The sequence below is a fragment of the Lipomyces doorenjongii genome, assembly GCF_038497915.1.
Source record: "Lipomyces doorenjongii strain NRRL Y-27504 unplaced genomic scaffold V1508scaffold_120, whole genome shotgun sequence".
Taxonomy (NCBI): Eukaryota; Fungi; Ascomycota; class Lipomycetes; order Lipomycetales; family Lipomycetaceae; genus Lipomyces; species Lipomyces doorenjongii.
The window spans coordinates 1-21,793 of record NW_027118187.1 but is presented as its reverse complement, the minus strand read 5'-3'; the positions used below and the strand labels follow the sequence as shown (position 1 = coordinate 21,793).

At 46.9% G+C, this 21,793-nt stretch overlaps 9 protein-coding genes across 9 annotated transcripts; 2 read left to right on the top strand and 7 right to left on the bottom strand.

The window, feature by feature from the left end:
* Positions 1–1,066: 1,066 nt before the first annotated feature.
* V1508DRAFT_435617 (uncharacterized protein) lies at positions 1,067–1,880 on the bottom strand (the record flags this gene model as incomplete). The annotated part of the gene is made up of 2 exons (XM_066942075.1): positions 1,067–1,242; positions 1,301–1,880. The coding sequence occupies 2 exons, from the start codon at positions 1,878–1,880 to the stop codon at positions 1,067–1,069; spliced, it is 756 nt and encodes a 251-aa protein (XP_066792550.1).
* A 2,174-nt stretch (positions 1,881–4,054) lies between these two features.
* Positions 4,055–5,314, bottom strand: V1508DRAFT_406954 (uncharacterized protein; the record flags this gene model as incomplete). Its single annotated transcript, XM_066938816.1, has 5 exons — positions 4,055–4,205; positions 4,367–4,574; positions 4,687–4,690; positions 4,758–5,088; positions 5,277–5,314. The coding sequence occupies 5 exons, from the start codon at positions 5,312–5,314 to the stop codon at positions 4,055–4,057; spliced, it is 732 nt and encodes a 243-aa protein (XP_066792549.1).
* Positions 5,315–5,850: 536 nt separating this feature from the next.
* On the bottom strand, positions 5,851–6,630 carry V1508DRAFT_42953 (uncharacterized protein). Its single transcript, XM_066941890.1, has 2 exons — positions 6,113–6,630; positions 5,851–6,034 (listed from the first exon to the last, which is right to left on the bottom strand). Exons 1-2 carry the CDS (start codon positions 6,533–6,535, stop codon positions 6,029–6,031), a joined length of 429 nt encoding a protein of 142 aa, XP_066792548.1. The 5' UTR covers positions 6,536–6,630; the 3' UTR covers positions 5,851–6,028.
* Positions 6,631–8,319: 1,689 nt separating this feature from the next.
* V1508DRAFT_42904 (flavoprotein-like protein) lies at positions 8,320–9,637 on the top strand. The gene has a single exon (XM_066941856.1). The coding sequence runs from the start codon at positions 8,565–8,567 to the stop codon at positions 9,351–9,353; it is 789 nt and encodes a 262-aa protein (XP_066792547.1). The 5' UTR covers positions 8,320–8,564; the 3' UTR covers positions 9,354–9,637.
* A 1,029-nt stretch (positions 9,638–10,666) lies between these two features.
* V1508DRAFT_400666 (major facilitator superfamily domain-containing protein) lies at positions 10,667–12,555 on the bottom strand (the record flags this gene model as incomplete). Its single annotated transcript, XM_066938359.1, has 3 exons — positions 10,667–11,796; positions 11,849–12,176; positions 12,232–12,555. The coding sequence occupies 3 exons, from the start codon at positions 12,553–12,555 to the stop codon at positions 10,667–10,669; spliced, it is 1,782 nt and encodes a 593-aa protein (XP_066792546.1).
* Positions 12,556–13,426: 871 nt separating this feature from the next.
* On the bottom strand, positions 13,427–14,486 carry V1508DRAFT_42920 (S-adenosyl-L-methionine-dependent methyltransferase). The gene has a single exon (XM_066941870.1). The coding sequence runs from the start codon at positions 14,265–14,267 to the stop codon at positions 13,524–13,526; it is 744 nt and encodes a 247-aa protein (XP_066792545.1). The 5' UTR covers positions 14,268–14,486; the 3' UTR covers positions 13,427–13,523.
* Positions 14,487–16,606: 2,120 nt separating this feature from the next.
* Positions 16,607–18,081, top strand: V1508DRAFT_377538 (uncharacterized protein). Its single transcript, XM_066937614.1, has 3 exons — positions 16,607–17,154; positions 17,212–17,563; positions 17,617–18,081. The coding sequence occupies exons 1-3, from the start codon at positions 16,956–16,958 to the stop codon at positions 17,960–17,962; spliced, it is 897 nt and encodes a 298-aa protein (XP_066792544.1). The 5' UTR covers positions 16,607–16,955; the 3' UTR covers positions 17,963–18,081.
* V1508DRAFT_393238 (uncharacterized protein) lies at positions 18,082–19,541 on the bottom strand. Its single transcript, XM_066937969.1, has 2 exons — positions 18,986–19,541; positions 18,082–18,929 (listed from the first exon to the last, which is right to left on the bottom strand). Exons 1-2 carry the CDS (start codon positions 19,149–19,151, stop codon positions 18,472–18,474), a joined length of 624 nt encoding a protein of 207 aa, XP_066792543.1. The 5' UTR covers positions 19,152–19,541; the 3' UTR covers positions 18,082–18,471.
* Positions 19,542–21,313: 1,772 nt separating this feature from the next.
* V1508DRAFT_400662 (uncharacterized protein) lies at positions 21,314–21,781 on the bottom strand (the record flags this gene model as incomplete). Its single annotated transcript, XM_066938358.1, has 1 exon — positions 21,314–21,781. A coding segment is annotated over one exon (468 nt), but the record flags the coding sequence as incomplete, so codon positions are not given.
* Between the last annotated feature and the right edge of the window lie 12 nt (positions 21,782–21,793).

Genomic DNA, 21,793 nt, shown 5'->3' with positions numbered 1-21,793 from the left:
CAGGCGCCTAGATCTCGGCGTGCTACCGCTATACAGAAGATATTTCCGGAAATTGATCCATCACGCGCTGCGTACGGTAGCCGTTTGAGCAAGAATGTCCACAATGTAACTATCGGACGCACATATAGTGACGATGTTAAACGCAAATAATACTGCGGATTAGTAACGAAGTCCGCCTAACGGAAAACAAGAAGATAGTCTTTCCGGTACAATATATTTCTATTTCGACGACGCGTCAGCAGATTTTGCGCCACCAACTGAAACGAAGAAAGTTACTAGGACCACGGATCGTTAGGTTTTGGTAAACTGGAAAAGAGGGGCTGGCGTGGCAATAATAGTGCAGCATTCCAGAGCTCTTGTAGTTGTCTATTCTCATTCGGAAGTAAGACCATATGTATGCATTTACATAATTCTGTTGAGCTCGGCAACTTTGCAACGGGCGAGATAAGAGCGCGTTGAATTGCTGTCCAACTCCACAGTAGCCAAGTGCGGGGTTCGCTTAACGTCGTTTGAATTTCCCTTCCGAGCCCTCAACAATTTCTCTCCAACGCGCAAAGAAAGTGCTTTGTAACAATAAAATATTCGTCCTGTCAGGAACTAACCCCTGTAAAACCCCTGTACCGGCCACGGCTATTGCGGCCCGTGCCTACGGCGGCGACCGCCGAACCGTCGGAGCCCTACGCGGGAGCAGTCCCTCGGATCTCGGACTCTCAGGCTACGTTCCTTCCGCTCAGATGCTCGGGTTCTTTGTCTTTGTAATGCGTTCTTTTTATTGGCTAGTTTTGTTATTGACTATAAAAGTTTTCATTGGTGCAGACCCTCTGACCGGGGCGCAGGAATGCACCTAAGCACACGCTGGTCCCCCGTCGAGTCTTAATAGTTCATATTCTAAATATATTGGTATAAGCTATCCAGCTAGCATAACATATGATACAACTCCGACTCTGACCTCGAGACCCGCGACGACCATTACACACACGGGCGATCTGTGTACGTTGAAGAGGTGAGATCGAAACTGTCTGTCGCATCGTTAAGATACAGATCATGATTCGTGAAGCAAGACTATCTAAACATCTTCGTTCGTCCAGTCGCTAATCTGCCACGATGAGGCATCATCTTCAATGACCAGTTCCAATGTCGTAAAGATGATCGTGTCATATAGGTCACGGGTAGCGGCCCGGGCCTCTTTGTGCCAGGGGCCGTTACCTCCCGCGCGCGCATCCTCCCGGCTTCGCCAGAGACCTATGAGTAAACTAAGCTTTTGACCAAAGTCCCAAACGTCCATCGAATGTACACTTACAGGTTGCTAAATTTTGATGGCTCTGGTTCTTTGTACCAAACCAGTACTTCAGCAGACCACCACTGACCAGAGCCTCTTGATGCGAATGAGCATCGAGGTAGTGCAACCGCTGCAGGTCGATGTCTGGATACAACTTTGACCGAAATGTGACGACGTAGAATTTCTGTTTCTTCCATCGGTAACCTTCTGCGGCTGCCAGATCACGGAGAAAGTCGATAATCGCTTGCCAATTGAATGATTCAATATATGGAGCCGTCGCATAATCCTCGCGAATTGGCTTCAAGATGGTTAATGCCTTGGCCAGCAGTTGATTTGGCGTATCCAAACGTCTCAGGTCGAGCAGATGCAATTCGTCGTTGTAAGGCGAGGCGATCAATCGATTATCCGAAACGGCGGCATTCTCATGGCGTTGATTGCCGAATTGAAGCTGCAAAGCAGCTGCTGCGTGGAACTTGAGGAGCTCATAGTCCTTCGTAACAACACTGTGGTGAACGAGCGAAATCGGTCCAGTTAGAATGACGGCTGGATTTGCTGCTAATCTCGTCTCGGTTTGAACAACACTTCCCTCGGCGAGAGACATTTGTCTTCGCGAATTAGATGAAGGGATTGACAACGGAAGTGCCGAGTTTCCACTGGAAAACACAGCTGAGGAATAAGAGAGAAATCGACGGGATGAAGAAGATGGGCGTCTTATTCCATGGAGTGTAGGATATGAGTCAAACTTTGCCTCGAATTGATGCGCTGTAAAGCACTAATGATTCCCCAATGCCTGCAATGAAACAAGTCCTAATTGAAGAGCACGCTAAACCCAGTCGAACAGTAAAATCTGGGAGAAAAAAGACAGAACTAGTACAGGAGCGAATCCAAAAGACAGGGCAGTTATATCAGGACCTCCCTTCGAAACGACATACTGCCGAGAAATGTCACCTATCTTTGGACCCATAGGCTAGCGTGCCACGAATCCATAGATGTGGCGAAAAAAGTTTGGCGTACCTTGACTTTCCCTTTCCTAATAAAGTTGCTGTGCCGTGGAAGAAGGGAGGGGAAGCCGGAAGATTGCGTGCGAACTCCACGTACATTGTACAAAATGCGCAATTTGAGCACGCAATCCGTCTCAGTCCGTCGCAATTCACCAGCAGATTTTGCTGGGTGCTTCCGGCCATCTTCAGATATGTACAGTACAGTACCGCAGTAATCCAAGGCAGACAATAATACGCCAAAGTTACTCATGGCCGACAAAGGTCGAGTTCATAGATAAGGACCCGTATTGTCGGCAATAATAATCATAGTCGTCTTCGGGATGGGAATATTGTAACGCTCGAGCAGGACCTCTACCCTTACCCTAAGCTCATAGCTTGCTGACGTGCGTGGAAATGTGCTTAACAGGTAGCCTACGATCGTAGATTGTTGAATATAGTTTGAAGTTTGATTGGGTCCACGTGGGTCTGCGTTTAACACTACTACTTCGTGTTGTTTAATTTACCCAGTAGTCCGCGTTTAAAGCTACCACATGTTCTGCTTTTATGTTCAGGCTAACCGGTTCTGTATTATTTAAGGGCAATAGCAACTCGCCGATTACCAGTGTGAGAGTGAAAAAAATCTATCAATAGAAATATAGAATTTCAACATGTCAAATGTATATCCCCCTCGCTCCTCCACCATTGCGATCAGTAGGGGGTAGGGTTCCAATGTTTCTCCGTGCATAAAGTTAATGGGCAAGCTCTAAGGCGAACCCAGCATCAACTAATCTAGTAGTCGGCACGGCTTCTGGAAAGTGTTATTGGATCAATCTCAGGTTTTTAAGTGAATAGGACAAGCATCAAAGTTAAAGCTTATTTGGCAACCCGAGACGTTATTTCACAGGGACAAACACAGAGAAGCTTGGGTACCTGCGAAACAGGCTAGGATACCGGCAATGGTAAACATATGTATGAAAAACACCTACCGCGCAGAAAATAATATAAATACGAGGAAAATTAATAGTTATCTAGAAACACGCTGTGCGTAGGAAGTGTTTCGCCATAGGCGCCGGATCGCGGTGCGCACCATTGAGCCCCTGTGTCTCGAACAATTCGCGCTGGAAGAAATTCACTGGTGTCGCTTCCATGATGCTGAATTAGTTGATGATAAAAATCAGCTCTAGCTTCATGCCCCGCAGCATTGCTTCGTCCAAAGGACACGTAGAAGCGCCTGGGTGGCCGCCTTCCTCGACTCTCTTGTCTGCTTGGGCTTTCAAATGTTAGCGACAGACCCGCCAGTAGATTTTGCGCTATGACGCATCGGCAGCAAACACACGCCACGTACTCCGTGACGTTTTTGCAGGATGCGAATGTTGAATATGTTGACTTTCTTCCTGCGCAACAAATAGCCTGCTCGAACTTGGAAAACGATTTGAGTCAATCTGATGTCTTGATTTCTCATCCTTTAGACATCGCAAACCATAACATGCAGACAATTACTGGCACTCGCTGGTACCCATATTATCTTATCACCTATATCTCGCGAAGGCCTGGACGCATTGGGCCTGCGATAACGTGCAATTGGGTAAACAAATACATCGCTAGAGCCTATAGCCCCACATTCGGAACTTTCGGGCTTGTCTCGTCACTAATTCACAGCAGTTTGTCAACAATTTCACAGCAATTAGGGGTTCAGGACATAGGGAGACAATTAGCCAGCCTATGCAGATATTGAATGACGACTTGTAACTGGACGATCGTCCTCACTCTCGGAGTCTGTTGTATTGTTATCCAACTAAATTGCTGAGTCATCAACCTCTTGCAATCCTCTCAACTCTCTTTGAAGATATGAGGCACTCACTCGAAGCCAATAATCACCTTCCACGTTCCCGATATTGAACTCCTCTTCATCTTGAAGAATCTTATCTATAAGTCCCGCTATCCCACTATCATGTAACACATGACCAATAGCCAGGTGGATATTGCAAAAGAGAGCTGAAGGATTTGCAATCCCTTGAGATTCCTGGCCAAAGAAATTCTCATCACCGTCATTATACCAGAGAAGTTGTTGAGGCGGCCGAGAGGCATCCAATAGCCTGAGGAATACCACTTATTTTGAAATTCAAGTCCGAATTCAAATGAGTCAAATGCTTCATGAGTAATCGCATCTAACAATAGCGCATTAGACGGATCATTGATGTTGCTGCCGGTTAATAATTCCTCCATATCTTCGCCTGCGAATACAGAAAGCAGATTTCTAAGAGGTTTACGCTTACTGGCAGAGAACGGCATAATGTGAGCTACTTGTAGTCTTCCTCAGGCAGTTGAAAGCGGTATAATTTGCGATGGTGCATCCTTCTCCAGCACCTGTCCCACAACAGAAAACAAGCCATCGCGTCTTATTAACTAGATCAGAATTAGTCAGACTTACCTCAATAACAAAAGACTTATTTAATCTTCGTATTCAAGGGTGGTTGATTTCTCGAAGCTGTGCTGACTTCAGATGGCGTGGGAGTTTTTCCCTTTGTCTTCATAGGAATCAACATATCGACCAAAAATGAATATGTCCAGTCATGCAACTCATCTAGAAAGATGGATCGTTGAAACCGTGTTGCAACGTCTTTCCAACTGCGAGGTTCAATTGGAGAAATGCCACTCAAACTCGAAACGTTATGAAACGATCCATCAACTGGGAATATCAACTGCGACAGATCTAGTCTATCTTTATCGTTTGCTAACTTCATCCAGAGATCATCTGAGAGTGATTTGGGGTTGTAACCTCGATCGAGTAGAGCAAGGGCTAGCGGAATCACGAAGGTGCGGTGATTGCTATGTTTCAGAGGCAGTGAAACCGCCCCGCCCGTTCAGAGAGACGCAAAATCCTTTTCAATGTCTCGGTTGTGGTCAGCTGCTCACACTTGGATTGACACTCGAACACATTGATTATTGTAATTACTTCGCCGAAATGGAGTGAAATTGGAGTGATACTGCCAAACTCGTTTGATACCTTACCCTACCTAAGTGGGATTCGGAGTGGCACAATAAAAGCACCCATGTTAGGCATTAGTGCCCCACAGTACCAATGCGTTTACGGCGTATTCATCACAGCGCAAACCTGTGACGCCGCGACCCAGCAGCAACGAAACCTCTGCAGCAGCTATGAAGTACGGCACTTCCATATATAGGCTCACGATACACGAATTGAAATTAAAATCTACAAACTATTCACGTTTACGTCACTTGCTCGAGCACACTGTGGGGTGGCCGCGTCGCTTGCCACTAACAGGGTGCGGTATCACTTCCACTTTCGTTTGTCTGGTTTGTCCGCGCCAAACGACACACGCAAGCGAAAGCCGTAGCAGACAGCGATTGTCGGTTGTCATCGTAAAGCGTGTGCGTGCGGCTCATGATTAACTGGCTACTTCGACGTTCAGTCAGCAGACCGTATCCGTAAAACGCCACTTACGTGGCCCCGAGTAGCCCCTGGATTTTGTAGACATGTGGAAAACATGGGGAAAAATAGCACTGACGAGCAAACACCACTAAGTTTGGAGCTGTGGGTTTGCCCGGTAGCAGGCGTAATTTGCCAAGAACCATACGCTAACGAGCTCAACGCCCAAACACGAGGAGATACGTACACTTTGTGAGACGATCGCTGAGCTCCAGGCCAATCCTAGGCTCGAAGGAGACCAAGGGAGACGAGTTAAAGTACGCGAACAGGAGCCTTACAGTTCCGGCGTACGCCAGACGAAGGCGTTCTTATCCCAGTTCAAGTCTTACCCGGAATTAACGAAGGTTTCTTCACTACCAAATTTTGCTGTTCAAGAGTTACTTAGCTCTGACGGGCGCTTACGTGGGTCATGCCGATTGCTGACCACCCGGACCACTTCCAGATCCTGAATTTCGAAGGGCTCTTAGCCAAGTTCGAACAGACGTTTGGAAACCCCGATGCGAGAGGAGTAGCGGTAGCACCGTCCTGACGGTTTGGCGGGACATCGCCGCCGACAAACTCGCCTTCCTCCGCAATTGTCTGTAACGTTTTGTCACTTGCAAATGATGCGAAGGTTGAAGCAGTCACGGGTAGAACCTCCTCGTGGGGCATGCGGTATATCTCCAGAGCCACTCGCTTGATCCGCGCGGACCAGGTCGCGCTGTCTATAACAACGGTCCGTACAGTCAACTGACGACGGAAGACCTGTTTCGACCCCGTCGACAGCAGAATGTTCCACCTGAATGGACGACTATTGCGGTGGGTCTGGCTTCTGCTCTCGGCCATGTTGAGTCGATGATCGCAGGGAGCGAGACAAGAAGGTGTGGATATGGTCGACGAATGCTTTGGCTGAATTGTAACTAGATAGCTAATCAAGACTTGATATTATGGTACGCCACCGATGACAACGGGGGCCTTCTTTATCCAATTCCACAACATCTAGCTCCGCTATCTCCTATCTTATGTCCTATATCCTATCATAGCGAAAACCTCTCTATGCAACAGGCCCTGTTCACGAATATACATGACAACGCCGAGACGGCAGTGCAACGCACAGACCGACCACGAGATTGTAGCCGCAAACTTTTATAAGATTGTGAAATCCCGACTTCAACGGCAATCATCAGACTGGAACGATTTGGTTCTTGATACAGTATTACACCATCCCATCCTCTCGTTGTGAGGCCACGTGTGTTCTCACTTTCTGTTGACTGATTGAGTCCATCTCCGATTTCCAAACTGATTCCTTGATTCCTAGAACCTTCACGTACTTTGTTTGCCAAGAATCCACCGGCCATATTTGAATGAAGCTTACTTGGTGGAGCTGCGACAATGGCAACATTTCTGGCGCCATCGTACCACAGTCGAGGCTAGCGGTGCGCACGCTCAGCAGAGCATGAACAACGACGTCGCCGTTAAATACTTCCACTCCTCGTTTTTGAGGATCGCTTGAACTCGTTCGTACTCCTCCCGACACGCTTGCGCTTCCACATCAGGCGAACGGGGTATCATAACAAAACAACAAGTCTGAATGCTCAATCATTGTACGTTGTTGGTTTGCAAGTGTTCTGTATCAGCGGGAAAGATCAATATATTGGATTTTTTGTTACTTTTCCTTCATTGCGCTCGCTGGACTTATATTGCAGCGCGATCGCCCGACTTGGTATGGTGCAGATCTGCTACACCCGCGGTTGCCGCCGATCGCACACATGATTATTCAGTCGCAAGATCGATGATGTCAGAATGACAGAGATGTGGCATGTGGCGCAAATGTCCAGAGTGCCGACGGTTCAGGAGCAGAATGATTTGTGGGATCAAAAGCAATCCATGGTTGTGGAGTGCTAGCATAGGCAGATATTTATTCGGACAGTGTCGTCTGATGTTTTGGTTTTGCGTCCGTTCCTGTACATATATAACAGGTGCGTAGGTGCCGCCCCATAGTTAAGCGCCGCTTTACCCTGCTTTACCCTGCCCAACACTGCATTGGGACTTGTTGCGCCACAGTTAGCACGGCACCTGACTGAAGATCTAAGCGCAATTGCCGTAACTAGACAGGGTTATATGAGTTTGTTGTGCTTGTTGAGTTATTTGTTGGGTTAAATTCTGTTTTGCCAAGAGCAAGAGTACAATAGTAACATATTATTAATTAGCGATGGTAACATTTATGCCATAAATTTACGAGGATAATCCCACGCTTTAATTTCACACGATCACGTCAAACCTTAACTCATTGTTTACGCAACATTTAAGGTTAGCTTTAGCCTTAACACCCCCTTTCGGAAATCTTTGCGCGCCAAAACTTTACCGGAGGAAGGTCGAGAGATAGAAAACCTACATCCTGAAGTTGCCAAATGAGCCGTTCAATAGTGTTTTGACACGCCACTATTACTGCCCAATAGAGTCGAATGGCGATTGGTCACGCAGAGATTGCCAAATGGGGCATATGATATCCAATCCGCCGCCGCGCAAGGCTGATGACTCAGCTAGCAGCGACTGGCGATTTGTATTGCTATGGTTTGCTATTAGACCACCCAACTTTAGTCACTGCTAGCTCCTGACAATATTAATTATCAGCCATGCTTAGAAATTGTTCTGCCGGCAATATAACCTCCGTCCTTGGCCTGCTTAGAAATCCAAGGGCGGACACAAATTCAGGTATCCCACTATAAAAGAATATGGTCTCTCGTTCAGCGGCGCGTTTGCATTCACTTGATCCTCGCATCTGACCTCTAGGCACGACTCGGCATAGTCTCATCAATAGTCAATATCTAGAGAAAGGTATTATCACAAAGTGCCTACAATTGAGTCTTATATCATGAAAGTTCTGCTTGTCTTTGCTCATCCCGAACCGCGATCGTTTAACGGTGCTCTTCGAGACATCGCTGTCGAGGAACTGAAGGCGCAGGGCCACCAAGTTCAGGTCTCGGACCTTTACGCAATGAACTGGAAGTCGCAGATTGATCGCGCTGACTTCCCTACTGTCGAAGGGGATTCACTATTGAAAGTGTCGGCCGCGTCTGGCGCATCGTTCGCGTCCAACACGTTAACAGATGACGTCAAAGCGGAGCAAGAAAAGCTACTGTGGGCAGATGTCGTGATTCTTCAGTTTCCACTTTGGTGGTGGACGATGCCAGCGATCCTCAAAGGTTGGGTTGATCGTGTATACTCGTATGGCTTCGCTTACGGGCGCGGCGAGCATAGCGACAAGCATTGGGGAGACCGCTTCGGTGAAGGGATTTTTGCAGGGAAGCGGGCGATGCTGATCGTGACGATGGGCGGCTGGGAGGAACACTATTCGCCGCGGGGGGTCAACGGACCGATCGACGACCTCCTGTTTCCAATTAATCATGGAATTCTTTATTATCCGGGCTTTGACGTTCTGCCCTCCTTTTTAGTCTACAGAGTGAGCAAACTCGATTCAAAGGGTTTCAACCTTCTCGCGGATCGTCTGCGCGACCGAATGCGAACATTAGCGACGACCGATCCCATTCCATATCGTCGTCAAAACGGTGGAGATTACATAATCCCGAGCCTCGAACTCCGCCCCGATTTAGGAAATCCGAATGCGACTGGTTTCGCACTCCACGTGCGCGATTCAGATTAGTGAATTGAATGATGGAACACGCAGATCAATCATCAATGCTCTGCGCATAATCCACACGCTTGAGACGCTCTGGAATACCGTCGGCACGCTTGGTACATTAATATTCATCGTCTGTGTAGTTATAGTATAGTGTATATAACACTGCACGAGAGAATACAAGTTAACAACTTAGTAGCATGTGTTTTAAATCTTATCTCAGGTTTTTCATACTTTACGTTCTGCAGTCACACACAAATTAGAGTTTATTTAAACCTACTTTCCCGAAGTTAAGCACATTGATACCAATTTACCAGCGAAAAGGTAGAACGAGGAGAAATTAGGAGTGATCATCAGTTAGCGTATTCTGACAAAGACAATACCGCGAATTAACCTCCAAGGACTTGCTTACATGTTACGATTATGTAAGGGCCAAGGGTCTCAAGGTCAGAGTCGAAGGTTGGGACTATATTTTACGTTAGCTGGATATAGATATACTCTATTAACTATAAGACGGCGGGGGATTAACGTGTCCTTATATCCATTGCTGCGCCCAGTCTTAAGCTCTACAACCAATGAAAACCTTTTATAATCTATCTATAAACCAACAAGCCAATAAAAAAGAACCCATTACAAAGAACCCTAAGCAAATCACCGGAGCATCCAAGTGGAAGGACCGTAACCTGAGAGTCTGAGATTCGAGTGACTGTTCCGACAGAAGGCTCAGACAGTTCGGGGACACCGACGCGGGACGCTAGAACTATAAGGAGCACTGTTGGACTGGGTTTGAGAGAACGCGAACAAGAAAGTAATATCGAATAATACAACTGCAAGACAATATCTCGATCCTTGGCGACCGGTCGGCTTCTCAGTCCATAGAATTCCATAGGGGCCAGAGCAGACCTTGCGGATGCCAGAACCTGAGATTGCGACACACTCTGAGGGTCTCGTGGCGCATAGCTTGAGAAAGGCATCGTGCAGTGCAGGTAGTAGGCAACTGAGGGTCTCGTAGCTTGGATCGAGGACAGATCGCATGGAGGTACCGTGTTGTAATATAATAGACTGTCAAAACCGCGGCTTGATTCACCAATTTGAACATCAAAGTTATAAATATGGGTCTATTTATGAAACTCTAGCTATATCATGTCTCTGTTTCCAAATTGCATCAATACTGGCCATCAAACGAATTTCCCACATTAGTTACAACTGCAGTAAATCAATTATTGTATAGTGCTGAAGAGAGGGGAGAGAAAGTGAGATGCCCTGCGAAGATGAACGCATCATCAATTAACTGTACGAGATTCCCAAAATCGGCGACAATTTATCAGCGAGTCTATCTATGCAGCCGCCGCACCTAGTTTCTTGCCTTTCACACTCTTCCACTCCATACCCATCGCGCCTATGATGGACAACGCGGATGTGGCAACGCAAAGATACCATGTCTGGGTCAATGCTTTGCTGTAAGCATCCTGTACTTGGGGAAGATATTGAGGGGGGATCATGGTCTTGAGATTTGTGGCGCCAACATTGCTCACTAGATTGGGATCCAGTCCCGTCCCAGCTTTCACAACGCCTTTCACGAGAAGGTTGCTGAAGACGTTCTGGGCAACGGAGACAAATAGCGATCCTCCCAGAGTCTGGGCAAAGACCATCAGGGCCGTACCAACCGGAATGTCGTCCAAGGTGAGAACTACCTGGGCTGCAATAATTGGCATTTGCATGCCGGCGCCGATACCAGCACCATAAACAACTTGGTAACCAATCCATTCGGCATGACCAGTCGACGTATTGAACGTGGTCAGTAAGCCAGCTCCAATTGAAGAGAGGATCGATGCCAGGAAGCAAAGCGGCACATAGTAGCCAAAAACAGTGACTGCTGTGCCGCAAAGCAGTGAAAATACAACGAGCGACAAGACCATGGGAATGCTCATGATACCTGACTTGGTGGCGGAGACTCCTTTTATAGCCTGGAACCAGACCGGAATGAAGTATATGATGATAAAGAAGGATGCCCCAAGGAGCAAAGCGAACAGGATGGAGAATGCCATGCTACGTTGGCGCACAATCCGAGGAGGTACTGTAGCGTAATCTCCTTTCCAGACCTGGACTCCTAAGAAAATGATGATCAGGACAGCGAATATGACGAAGAGAGCGATTATGCGACCGTTAGACCACGCGTAGCGAGTTCCACCCCATTGCAGAGCCAAAAGAAGGCAAACAATGGCGGGTATGAATACGGACGTCCCAATAATGTCAAGCTGGTTCATCCTCTGCTTCCACGAAGTCGGCCCAGTCGATGACTGTTTCGGCGACTTCAAAAACAAGAGAATTGCTAAAATCGTAACGGCTCCGAAGGGCAGATTAATATAGAAACACCATCGCCAGGAAATATGGTCTGTGAAAGCACCTCCCATCAGGGGTCCCGCGACAGAGGCAACACCGTACATGGATCCAAACAGGCCGTTGTCTGAGTCCAGTTAGCGATCGATTCGAAGCAAACAAGCGTGCTTATCACATACACACAGGACGCTTGTGCAAGGGAACGGCATAAGCAATGATTACCAGGGCTCCAGAAAAGATTCCGGCAGATCCCAATCCAGCGATTGCGCGGCCAACGATCAATGCGTTAGAAGTCGGCGCTGCCCCGCATACTGCAGATCCAACTTCAAACACGACGATAGCAAGTAGGAACACCCATTTTATGGGGAAGAATGTGTAAAATTTTCCGAAAATAAGCTGAAATGCGCATGTGGTCAATAGATAACTTGAACCGTACCAACCCACATCATCAAGCGCACGAAAGTGATCTGTGATTTTTGGAATGGCTGTTGCAATAATGGTGTTGTCCTAGAGTCGAATGAGTAAACGATCAACTAGGCGCACATGCAGTTTGTGGACCTACCAACGCGACCAGTAGAACTGCGAGACACAAGCCAATGATGATGATTAGAAAAGGAATTCCAGTGGGGTATTCTTGCTGGTCCACATCTGCGGCATATGAAGTTTTTGTTTCGGCATCCTTGGTGGAGCTGCTGTCGTTTTCATTCACATTGGAAGACAGCGAGGCGGATTCAGGCTCAGGCTCAAGACCTGCAGATTTCTTCTCCTCATTTTCCACGCTTGTTGATGAGATTGTGCGACTGGGGACAGCGGCTGTCGTTGCTTGTTTCTCTTGGTCAATTCCTTTGTCGTTCTTGTGTGAGAGCATACTGCGTAGGGACTTCATTTTCAAATATCACTTAAGCAAGCAATGTCGAGCAAGCAGTGCACCCGAGCAGTAAGAACTACACCGAGAGAAATAGAAACTGGAGTTGGCCTGGGACGTACTGGACTGCAATATAAGAGCTCAGTGCTCACACTGGAGAGCAACAAAAAAAGGGAAGTTACATAGTTACAATGGCCATTGTGCAAGGGCCATGTCAGCATCGAATGAATGCTGACATTATTAGGGGAGCCACCAAACCTTCCTTACAGGAGGACCCAGTTTTGTGAGTCATTGCCACCGAACATATCTGTTAATACACTGACGGATTATAAGAGCGAAAATTTTATAGTAATTGTTATTTTAATATAGCTGTAAATGTGCCGAACAGTTAGACTAATCTTGGTCAATTTTATTCAGCTCAGCCCATTAATGGCAGCGCACGCAAGCACCGAACTATTAGTCATTGACGCTAATTTGGAGACTAATTTTCTTCCGGATATTGTTAGAATTCACAATGCCACACTAATTATCAGATACTTTAATTAACGACATAAATCTTCGTCACTAGATTCACGCCCGATCGAGTCCGACCAGCTAAACTCACAGGTGGATAGAATAGTTCGACGGGCAGGCACTTATTGCAAGTCGGGACTCTTAACTGACCTATCCGCATTATGTAGTTTGGCGGCACAAAAATGCAGCAGATCGAAGCTTGGCTGACTCTGCTGACTGTGAGCCGCACGCCAACCAAAAGTGCCATCATCTGACGGATACTAATTGCAGTAACATTTTCCATAGACTTCTGCAAACTAATTTACAGATAAAAGAGAAAGTGGCACCAATTATCCTGTCTCGAATCTTAATAATTCTCAACGCAATGAATGATCACATGGCAACCTTTAATTTAATATGAAGTGTAGTCACCAATCCTCCGCTCCCAAGACTGCAACGCCCTTGTATCGACCCTCATCAGCATTTCCAGCGAAGACTCACTCCGCACTGTTCACTTTTTGCGCGGCAATAAGGAGAAATGCAGGGCGGTGCCGCTTATGAGCCCATTCCGGATGATCTCTCAAGTCTTCATCAGAAGGCATCCACTCCTTGATGCCTTTCAGAATGAACCCGCCATCCAAAAGAAGCGCTACGTAGGTCTCAAGGGTTGTGTGATATTTTCGGACTCCCTTGGCAAGCCAATCAGTCGTTCGCGGACCTTCCTGCGAATATGCATTGAGTGGCCAGAACACTTGACCATCTGAATTCTTTTTCCAAGTTGGATCCGTAGGCGCTGTAACAATCGGATGTTCAACTGAGAAAACGAAGCGACCGTGAGGAATGAGAGTGCGATAAACTTGATCAAAAAACCTCCGGGTATCTTCGAGATAGTGGATGGTCAACGAGCTGTATACTATATGGAATGATTCGACCGGTAGGTTAACCTGGTCGAGGTCGCCGACTTCGTAAGTTATGGCAGGATCGGGGCCAGCTGCAAGAGCCCTCGATAGCATATTCTGCGAGATATCGATTCCATGCACGCGTGTCGCCCCAGCCTGTTTTGCCCACCGGCAAAACCACCCAAAACCACACCCCAGATCTAATACTGTCAAGTCCCGGACGTCTTGCACCATTGCTTGCAAATATGGCCATTCTGGTGCCCCTGGCAAGCCCTTCTCTGAACGCGCGAGCTTACAGTACTCATTGAAGAACTCTTGGTTATCGTAGATATTCTGCGCCATAGCAACTATGGGAAATTTTTGAAGTAGAACAGGGTTAAATGTCAAAAAAATTCCTTAGTCCCTAACCCACGATTGCCCCACCACTCAGTACTCTTTTTGCTTGTCGCCTTTCCCGATCCCATCTTTCTACACAATTAGAATGAGAGATTATTGGCTATCTGCTGTTTCGCAGTCGTGGACGAGAGAAGGGCAGACAAGCTTCTAAAATGTTGAATTCTCTGAGGCTCAGTGACAGTGCATACTCTCTGTGAATACCCAGCCAGCTATTTAAATTGATGCCAAAAAATGTACACTTTTTTAACATACACTTCAATGCCATGTATAAGATTTTGTTCGGTCCCTGAGAACCGGAAAGTCAGCCTAACCACGTGTAAGGTTGAAACGGGAGCGCTGCGCCAATTCTCAAAATTGAGATCATGACACCCTCAGTTTTGTGATTATGCCACAGGACCCTCGATTTCAACATTCTGCTCCGGACATCATGTCGGTCATCAGTGCCGTCACCTTTTCGGTCCTCCTTTTCAGTCACCGCTCCGGTCAGCGCCATTTTTTGTTATATAGTCCCACAGACAGCCCCATTTCAATAGCTCAGTCAATCATTCATTCTGCATGATTGCCTTGGCCGCTGCCACAGTCCTGACCCACGTGACGTCTTCGGCATTTGTGTCATAACACGAAATTAATGCCCGCATCATCACAATTGCTAACGTCCACTCCTATCCCCCTAATCAACTTCTGGAGACACTGTCTTGCAGCGCTATCACCGTGATCATTCACTAAGCTCGCTGTGAGCCGCACGATCTGTAAAGGCGCATCAATTGCCGTCCTGATATTATCCCCTTCACGATTCCGAGGAGGACGACTGCGATAGTAGGAACACCGTCGCCGAAGAGGCTTGCTTGCTACCACGAGGACCACCACCATGCTTGGACTAAATACGACACCAGCTACGAACGCAGCAGCTCAGTTACTTCACGGGGAGGTCAGCATTCCACGAGTGTCACCCTAGAGGCAGACCTTGCACTCTCCCAGTCCCATTTGCCTCAGACCGTGCGGCTCACTTCTACACGTAATCCCGCTGTACGAAGCCATAACCTCTGAGAATGCTAGGGACTGCATTTTGTCACAAAGTCTCCCCGATTAGAGTATGCCCGTTCTGTCTACGCAATGGCAGGCTTTATGGAGCTCGTAAACACCCGTACATGACGGCACTTTCAAGGGCGGCCATGTCGCCTGAATGAGTTTATTCCATTCCGGACAAGACTAGCCAAACCCTAGAGGCTTTCATCAGAGAAAGAAGAGAACAGCTCAAGTATCGGCTGGGCGTCTTCGAGGCCTATACGGACTTTGAGCAGGTTGCAGACGCCTTCATGAAATGCTACGTTGATGTCCAAAGGAGGAGCTCGCGGAGACGGGCCAAAACAAAGGCAACTCGGAGTCAAATGAGATATGACCGCGACTATCCCAATTCTCTGTCATTGAACCCCACTTCTCGTTGTATGCCAATCGGCGTAAGAGAATGAGAACACTGTCAAGTTATTGGGCGTGGTAAGGGCGTTGGCTATTTGATGCCGGCAAGCCGGAGGTAAGGCAAACTGAAGTAATATGGCCTCAGTGTTACCCTGAACCGGAATTTGTGACACGCCAGAGCCAGAGGGGCATCGCTTGGGCGACTACTTCGCCCTCACCAGACAATGTAATCCGGCAGTAGCGGCTAGTACTGACGATTATGGGCTCAAGCCGGCGGACATAGCTAGTTGAGATCGCGCTGGAGTCAAGATGAGAGAGACACGCGTTAATTACAAGGAGCCTACATTATTAAGGTAAACCTTAATCTGGCTTAAGCCATACTATTTTCAGGTAAATTTGCTATGGGCTAGGGTTGCCTAGCTGGGATGCGCACGGACTCTGAAACTTTAAAGAAAGTTTGCGGCAAAAAATGTCTCTATATCGTGACGAGAACGACGTCTATTTCCACTGAGAAACTTGGACTAGCCGTTGGAATGCATAAAACCTTGTTTCAATATACGGATACACTCGCTCAGTTTATATGAAGTGATTATGACATTATATCTGCTTAACGGGGATCTACTGTATTCCTTCTCATCCCTGCAGCCTGCTGTTTCAGCCACCCAGAAACCTCTTGGTTACTTCTACAGCGAGGTAGGGACAGTGGGCGGCGCGGCGCGATACCAGGCAACAATGGTAGGACTAGGGTACTGGACAAGACGTTGACAATGAACGACTGGACGCACGTGCAAAGCTAGTTACAAGCCGACTCGCACAGCAAATGACGTATTATTGACAGTTTGCCGCGCAGCTGAGGCTAATGCTAGCATCATCGCTGTGGGTCGTGGTCGATAGGAGCGACTGGAATTGACGAAAGCGCGAATCTGCCAGAAAAGCTTACTGTCGGAATGCGTATAAGCTTTCTAGAGTTTGTAAATACTGAGTGAGAAATACTCATTGCGAAATGCTTGATGACAAATGATCACCGAGAAAAGCTCAGTTAGAAATGCTTGCTGACAAATGTTCAGTGAGAAACGATCAGTCCCACGTGCTCTGCATAAATATCTGTTCCGACCTGGTTGAAACGCAATCCATGACTGCCCATAACGTTTGAGATCATCACACTCAAACCTACAGATTTCCCTTTTGTGCCAACGGCATCAACTTGTCTTTCAAATCATGGCTCCAGCTGTTATTGTTGTGGGAGCAGGAGGCAATCTCGGTCCTTCTATTGTTCGAGCACTACTGGTGCACAAGGAAGACTTTCGACGTGTAGCCATCTTAGCTGCTCCGGAAAAGAAAGGCAAATTCGCCGACTTTGAAGCTCAGGGAGTGGAGCTAGTGATAGGAGACTACAAGGATTCGAATCCTTACCAAGGTACGTCTCGATCATTATTTACAGTCCATAATTCCTACTGACATTACCACGCTGTAGGGTTCGACGTTGTGATATCTCTGACGGGCAATGATATCATGAAATTCCAGCCCCAGATGATAGATGCGGCCGTCGCGGCAGGAGTGAGGCACTTCTATCCCTCTGAGTTTGGGGTTGATATCTGTCAGCCGCCGTTTCTCTCCGAGCGCTACTTCAGAGACAAGCATGTTACACGGAAGCATCTAAGGGCCAAAGCTAAGGAAGTGCCTGAATTTTGCTTTACGTACATTATTATAGGGGTGTTTGCCGAGAGTTTTGCCTTGACGCCGGTGTTTGGAGTTGACCAAGCGAAGAAGGAATTCACCTTCTATGGAGATCTGGAGTCTGAGAGATCTTTTTCTTCCATGGCTGAGTAAGGTGTCCGCTCTATTATGCTTACCATATTTGGCACTAATCAATGTCCAGTACAGCTAGGTACACCGTCGAATCGATCTTGATACCATTGCCCCCAGGCCATCAAGAACGCACTTTACAAGTACCTAATGGCAACTGGAAGGTCAAAGACGCTATCAAGATCTTGGGAGAAGTTCAAGGACTACAATACACCTGTAGTACTAAGCCTCTCAATGAGGCCAGGGAGCTTCAGGAGAAGTCTCGCCAGAGTGGAGACACGGACGGGGAACTGGCCTTTTCACTGAAAGCTTTGTTTGGAACTCCATATTCAATTGTCCCAAAACCCTGGGATAACAGCAAGTTTTCATTTGCTCCAATGACTTTACGGGAGATGTTTATCAGTTTCTATGAGAAATGATAGCAAAGTGGAGCAACCGTTAGCTTCAGATAGCTTTAAGCTTACACGGGTATTTGTAGGCCACATAGCTATTATTTTAGTGTCAAAATTTTACTAGCTTGTCGATATTTTAACTGTGTTTGAGTTTGATCGAATTTCTTCATCTTCACCGCTGCCACCTCAACCACAGCTCTATATTCCCATTCCAATTCACTCTGTCGCCGTAGACGGTTGATCTAAAAAAGTTCTGGCCGTACGAATATATAAAGTGAATCATACATCCTAGCACGTATATTCCTTTATTTTTGTCCATTATAAAGAGTCTGTGAATCATAGCCTCTAACACATGAGGACCAATGGCAAATAGACAGTACTTAGTGGAGAACTTATGCATTAATAGTTGGCAATAATTAATCTATTATTAGTATAATATTCATAAGTCACCGTCATTAGTGCTTTCTGTACTGGCATTCTAGTGGATCCTTCTATAATTATACAGTCACCAGGTCTAATTTTGATTGCAGCTACATCTATAGAGCCTGAAACTTCACATGGCGAATCTCAACGTTCCTGGCTTCACCATTAGCCAAATGTACAGCGTCGGCAACCTCCTTGGTCGTCATAGCCTTCTCGTTCGCATCAACAGAGGACCATCCAATTGCAGCCAGATATGCTTTTCCTTTCGGTTCCCCATCCTCCTTTGCCAGGTCTTCATCAATGCCGCAGTGAGCGATAGCTACGCAACCAACAGCTTTCTCCAAGACAGATAAGAATTTAGCGATATCGGTCTCAAAGGTAGCCGAAATTGAGTAATACGTCACCAGTTCAACTATTGGGGCGCTCAGTACCTCTGAAGGTGGGTGAGGACTGAAATGAACGTGGTACATAGAGGGAGGTGCTACCAGTACTGGTTTCAAAATGCCTCCCACAGCCTGGAAATCTGCTCCGCAGGCCTCGAATTTCCTGTGGGATTCAATGTTATCCCAGTCTGCAGTATTAGTATTAGTCGGATCCGAGTTTCACATTGAGGTATTCGACACATACCGATAAACAGCTGTACTTTCTCTGCAGATTCCTCCCACCTCCCCCAGGTTATCCGCTGAAAACCTTCCTGCCTCGAGAAGACTTCGAAAATGTCACGCAGAGATTGTTCAATAGCAGCCCCTGGCCGAAGATTTAAGATCACAATTGCCGTAACTGGACTAGACATTGTTGAGCAGTTTTCTTAAATACGGAAGAGTCGATGTGACCGCTAACACCAGGGCTTAGCAAGAGCATGTTATATGACTCCCAAATGCAATCTTCTTAAGCTCGATGTCGCGTATTCTGCTCATAACTTCACGGGTTAAACGGAATCTTTCCAGAATGTGGCTCCGTCCAGGATTGTAGGGGGACATTACAGTTTGGAACTCAGGCGTCTACACCGCTTTGCGGAAATCTTTGCGACACAAAACTATAAAGAAGAAACTCTACTGGAGCAAGCTAGCTAAGAGACGGCAAACTGGCATCCTAGTGTGCCCAAAGCCGCTTCTAGATTGTCCTTTCAGTAGTGTTGTAACCAGCCACGAATTCTGTAGAATGAGGTTGACTGATGATTGGCCACGCAGAGATTTCCAAATGGGGAAATGTCATGAAAACCCGCCGCACAGTGCCGCACCACTGGCTCGGTGAGCACAGACATAATTTAGGTTTGCTTATATCCAACCATTCCTCTTTAAGAGTAATATAAGGTAAACGTGAAGAGTTGCAGAGAAAGCTTAAATACTACAACAAACAAGCGCACATTGCTGTATTCTTGCATCATACAACGGCTTCCATTTTATCAATATGAATTGCATTTACAATCTACTTTGGCATACAAGGCGTCAAATACCATCAGATCGTCTTACCAACTGATGAGTTGATTGATGAAACCACCGACCAGAGGACTAGGACTAAATTGCCCAGCCTGTTTACGTCCATATACCAGCTGTTGCGAAACGTAGGTCTTTTTGCGGTTACGACGACCAAATATTGGTAATTGCCATGCGTGTAAGTTTCAATACGAGACCGGCAAGTTCGGAAATCCAACGACGGTCCCCTCGCAGCCAACCATTTGAGGCGCAGGGGTTCAGGTACGTTCGCTAGTATGGGAAACTTGTTCTTGCTCGCCCAGACGTCAAGAGATATGGTGCAGTGTGGCGATCGACTCCTCCGTGGAATGGAAGTGGACGCTATCGCACAACTGCGCGATGGAATGGAACCATGAAGGGATGGATGACATTGGAATGGATGATGTGTTGAGGCTATCTACAACTCGATGGCTAGCCCAGCGCCGTCTAGCGCTAATTTCTCATTAGCCCCTAAACGTAACTCTTCTTCTCACCCCTGACCACCTAAAACTTGCGACTCGGGCAGCTGTAGAAGGTTGTGTTCGTGAGACCAGCCTTTTGCTAGGAGCGCAGAGTCTGCACAATGCCTATTATATTGGCCCCCATCCATACGACTACGCGAAGAGTCTAACATTCACCCCGCAAGATGAGAAAGCAGGGATGCCTGGTGACTCTCTTCTCGACTTTTATTGAATACGAGCTTCTTTGCTGTATCAATTCATGAAGTTTCTAGGCCCACCAATTCCTCGAATTATGCCCATCGATACGCGGGATAAGGGCAACAGCAGGATAATAAAGCGGCGTCTCATCCTGCACGACAGGCAAAATACCATAATTGCAGCACCTACGATTCCAGCGTGGTCTCCCACCGCAGTACTAAATAGGCCCAAAGAAGGTTAACTGGTGTTGATCGGACGGGGAACTGTGCTTTCTTCTTGGTATGGCCACAACTGCTTATAGACTAAGAAAACTTCTATACCCTAACATGCCGTTAGGGTACGGTCAGTAACTGGGCTCGGCTGATCCTCTACTAGTGGGTCGCTGGAGGATGCCATAACAAAAGGCGCTACATTATAACGCGAAGCAAACTGCACAACCACCCAGCTGATAATCGCATCGTCTTGTTTAGGCAATGTAAATTAGGGATCGGCATGGATAATATCCAGGCCAATTTTCCATATCCATATCCGTATCCATATCCAGGTAAATTATCTATATCCATATCCATATCCGTATCCAGATATTTTGGCTTATCCATATCCATATCCGTAATATCCATGGATATCCGTTTTATCCTTGGATAGCGATCACGTGCTCTGAAGACCACGTGATTGTAAGCTTTTGCTGGTCGCCATTGCGTATGAGAACTTCTTCAGCGAGAATAGGATCGTACAATTCCATGGACTATATTGACTCCTCTCGAGGTCTTTGTTTAGAAAATCTTTTCAGATCATAGTAAACTGCGTAAATATTTGAGATGAACGACGTAGCAGGGCAATAACTAAGACCAACTAACATCATACGGTATTATTTTTTCGGGCAGTTCCTCTAAACGACATAGCTTTTTCCAGCGATTTCGCCGCTGAGGGCTCCGATCTATCCAAAGGACAACAATTCGTAATCTAGCCAAAGGAGACAACCCGGGCTCGAGGCTCTTATGTGCTCTGAGAGCGTCGCAGGCCAGATTCGCGCTTTGACTGTCTCCTGACGTCAGTGCTATGAGTATATCGCCAACGATCAGGTTTATCACATGGGCATTGCATCTAATATAAGTTGAATGTCCCTCGAATCGTATAACAGGACCCTCATTGCTCGAAAGCTGCTCTAAGGAGTCATGCTTCTCCACGAGAATTGCATGTAACTCGGATATCAACACTTCATTATTTGAAGCATTATCTGCCGTGACCGTGAGAAGTTTTGGACCGAGATTTAGCTCCTCAAGGAGGTCCGACACCACTGTCGTCATGTTCTCCCCACTGTG